Source organism: Salvelinus sp. IW2-2015, unplaced genomic scaffold, assembly GCF_002910315.2.
Source record: "Salvelinus sp. IW2-2015 unplaced genomic scaffold, ASM291031v2 Un_scaffold6689, whole genome shotgun sequence".
Classification (NCBI taxonomy): Eukaryota; Metazoa; Chordata; class Actinopteri; order Salmoniformes; family Salmonidae; genus Salvelinus; species Salvelinus sp. IW2-2015.
Window position 1 is genome coordinate 1 of NW_019947951.1, and position 3375 is coordinate 3375.

A 3375-nucleotide genomic window follows, 5' to 3' on the forward strand; every position below is an offset into this window, starting at 1 on the left:
GCCTTGTAATGTCAATATTGCCTTCTAACTTAAGATGTATGCCTTGTATGTTAATCCATTCATTTCACAACGTAATTAAATACTTGCCTTTTGATGTAGATAATTCTCCGACCTTTCTTTTTTATTAAAAACAAAACAATATGTTTTAAGTGAGAATAGGTATTGGTGTGAAGTCGAAAAAGAAAGGAAATTCACATGAGCACAACAATGCTTATTCCACCCATGCTCTMCCAAGTTTTTCCAGCACACAACTTTGACCTATTACAGTAGCTTTGTTAGTAATGTACTTCAAACTATGTAGGTAGGTTGCTTAGGATTCAAACCTTCTCAAACAGCCTAATTCATACTCAACTATATATTGACATTTGAAGTCAGCAGGGTAACTCATCTCTGTATCTTGAAGCACACTACTAACATAATGTGTTTCTGTAATTTTTTGTCTCTAAAATGCAGAACTGATAAGATGTTATGCTCCAGACATAGCTAATGGTGCAGTGATTGGGCCCTCTAAGGAATATTACAATGAAGATGACGTACTGAGATACAGCTGTAACACAAAGTTTGTTATGTCTCAGAGAAGACTCCCTCAATGCACTAAAATGGGCAACAGAGCCAACTGGAGTCCAACACCAGAGTGTGAAGGTAGGAATCTGATCATCTCAGGAATTAAGTGAATGCAACTTGACATTTTAAGTCTGCTGGGTAACTCATGTTTTAAATGTTTTAAAAGAACTTTAAGTTCATTTTTAAATAATTTGTCAACATATTATAGCAAGCTACTAACAAAATGTTTTTTTTATGTTTCTCTCTCCAAAATGCAGAATTGAAATGTAAATTATCATTGCCACCAACAAGAGGAACCAGTTACACACCTGCTGACAGAAATCTGTTCTTGCCTGATGAAAGGGTAACAGTGACCTGTACCTCAGGATTCTGGAACTCTTTCTCACGTCAGACTGAAAATACAATAACATGCAAAGAGGACGGACAATGGTCATCTTCTACAACAGATTGTGAACGTATGTTCATACTGGAGAGTATATTGTAGTATGATATAGAGAAAGAGATACGTTTACAACTGAGAACCGGATTAAAACACAATACCGGGGTGTTCCACATGCACAATGATGCGACCTGGACTCCAGACCACTCTGTGAAGGTGCAGTTTTCTGAAGGAAGCCATCTTTGAATATCACTGTGGTTAATTACCTTGTGCTCCGATGTTAGTTTGGACTGCATCAGAATTACGTTGTTTGTCTTTCAGAGATAACATGTGACAAGCCAGATATCCTAAATGGTGATTAAAGACCCGAAACAAGATACAAATTCAATGATCAGCTCACTTATGAGTGTAAAATGAATTATGAACTATTGGACAGTACTACCAGACTACTGCTACCTGTTACAACAAATGGCTGGACCAAGACACTTGGCTGTAAGGTAGGATGACATTTACATTTCAATCATCTAAAACTCTGAGATGTGATCAAGACACTGATCCAGAAGGTTTAAGGCTACTGGAAAAGATCAAGCCATCAGATTTTAGCCTATTGTTTTATTCCCTTTTGATGATTTGGTGTGGAATTGGTAATGTCATGAACATTCACTCATTTTGCTTCCATTTGTTTTCCAGATTTTGCTCTGTTCAGTGCTTTTATCAAACTAACAGCTTGGCCAAAATGTAATGATATGGTAAATGCTTTGTAGAATAGTCCTCTAAGTGCGCTGTAAATTCTACTGCCAATTTTTGTCAATGGAGATTGCATGGCTATGTGGTCGATTTTATACACCTATCAGCAACAGGTGTTGCTGATAGCCGAATCCACTCATTTGAAGCGGTGTCCACATACTTTTGTATATATAGTGTATTACAAACTGGGTCAGGGTCATGAAATGTCAGTGAAGACACTTGCCAGCTGGTCAGCTCTTACTATGAGTATGCGTCCTGGTAATCCGTCTAAGTTAACGTGTTTAAAGGTCTTAGTCACATCGCTACGGAGGACGCAATCACACACTCGTCCGAACAGCTGGTGCTCTCATGCATTGTTCAGTGTTGCTCTCAAAATGAACACAAGAAGCATTTAACTCGTCTGATAGCCTTAAGTCACTGGGCAGCTCACGCTGGGTTTCTCTTTGTAATCCGTGATAGTTTGCAAGCCCTGCTATATAAACGAGGGTCAGAGCTGGTGTAGTGGATTCAATCTTAATCCTATATTGACGCTTTGCCTGTTGATTGTTGGGCAGGTGGAGACCTTTGGCTAAGGCATCATAGCCTGGTAAAACGAACACCTTGTCAATTGCTTGTTGGTTAGGGACATCAAAAGGTCACACTATCTGATGGGATGATGGTACTGAGAGGTGTAGGGCAACCCAGCCCCCGAAGTCTCTTGTCAACACTCTGCAATGGCTTATTGTCTTCTCAGGAATTCAGCATTCTCTGTGTTGATATCTCAAGCCCCTATCTGTCTCACCTCTGAGAAGCAGTAATACTATTGGTCAACAACTCAAATAATTCAGATGTTATGAAGGGTCTTAGATTCATTGTCCCTTTTTTTTGCCTGACCTGTCTTGTGAGTACACCCTCGCTCTTTTTTTCTCTCTCCTCTCCCATGATCTTTGGTCATGGCACAAGCCATGGTCTCTCTGATCATGCCTAGAATAATGCTTGTAATGTCAATATTGCCTTCTAACTTAAGATTGATGCCTTGTAGTTAATCCATTCATTTCACAACGTAATTAAATACTTGCCTTTTGATTAGATAATTCTCCGACCTTTCTTTTTATTAAAAAACAAACAATATGTTTTAAGTGAGAATAGGATTGTGTGAAGTCGAAAAAGAAAGGAAATTCACATGAGCACAACAATGCTTATTCCACCCATGCTCTCCAAGTTTTTCCAGCACACAACTTTGACCTATTACAGTAGCTTTGTTAGTAATGTACTTCAAAATATGTAGTAGGTTGCTTAGATTCAAACCTTCTCAAACAGCCTAATTCATACTCAACTATATATGACATTTGAAGTCAGCAGGTAACTCATCTCTGTATCTTGAAGCACACTACTAACATAATGTGTTCTGTAATTTTTTGTCTCTAAAATGCAGAACTGATAAGATGTTATGCTCCAGACATAGCTAATGGTGCAGTGATTGGCCCTCTAAGGAATATTACAATGAAAGATGACGTACTGAGATACAGCTGTAACACAAAGTTTGTTATGTTCAGAGAAGACTCCCTCAATGCACTAAAATGGCAACAGAGCCAACTGGAGTCCAACACCAGAGTGTGAAGGTAGGAATCTGATCATCTCAGGAATTAAGTGAATGCAACTTGACATTTTAAGTCTGCTGGGTAACTCATGTTTTAAATGTTTAA

General features: G+C 38.5%; 1 protein-coding gene across 1 annotated transcript in view; it reads left to right on the forward strand.

Annotated features, from left to right (window-relative positions):
- Nucleotides 1–453: 453 nt before the first annotated feature.
- LOC111975416 (complement factor H-related protein 1) overlaps nucleotides 454–3375 on the forward strand; it is a gene marked incomplete at its 5' end in the record, with an annotated part of 18148 nt that continues 15226 nt past the window's right edge. Inside the window, 2 exons of the mRNA XM_070442200.1 lie at nucleotides 454–642; nucleotides 822–1019. Coding sequence (XP_070298301.1) covers nucleotides 454–642; nucleotides 822–1019 — 387 coding nt within the window. The remainder of the gene's footprint in view (nucleotides 643–821; nucleotides 1020–3375) is intronic.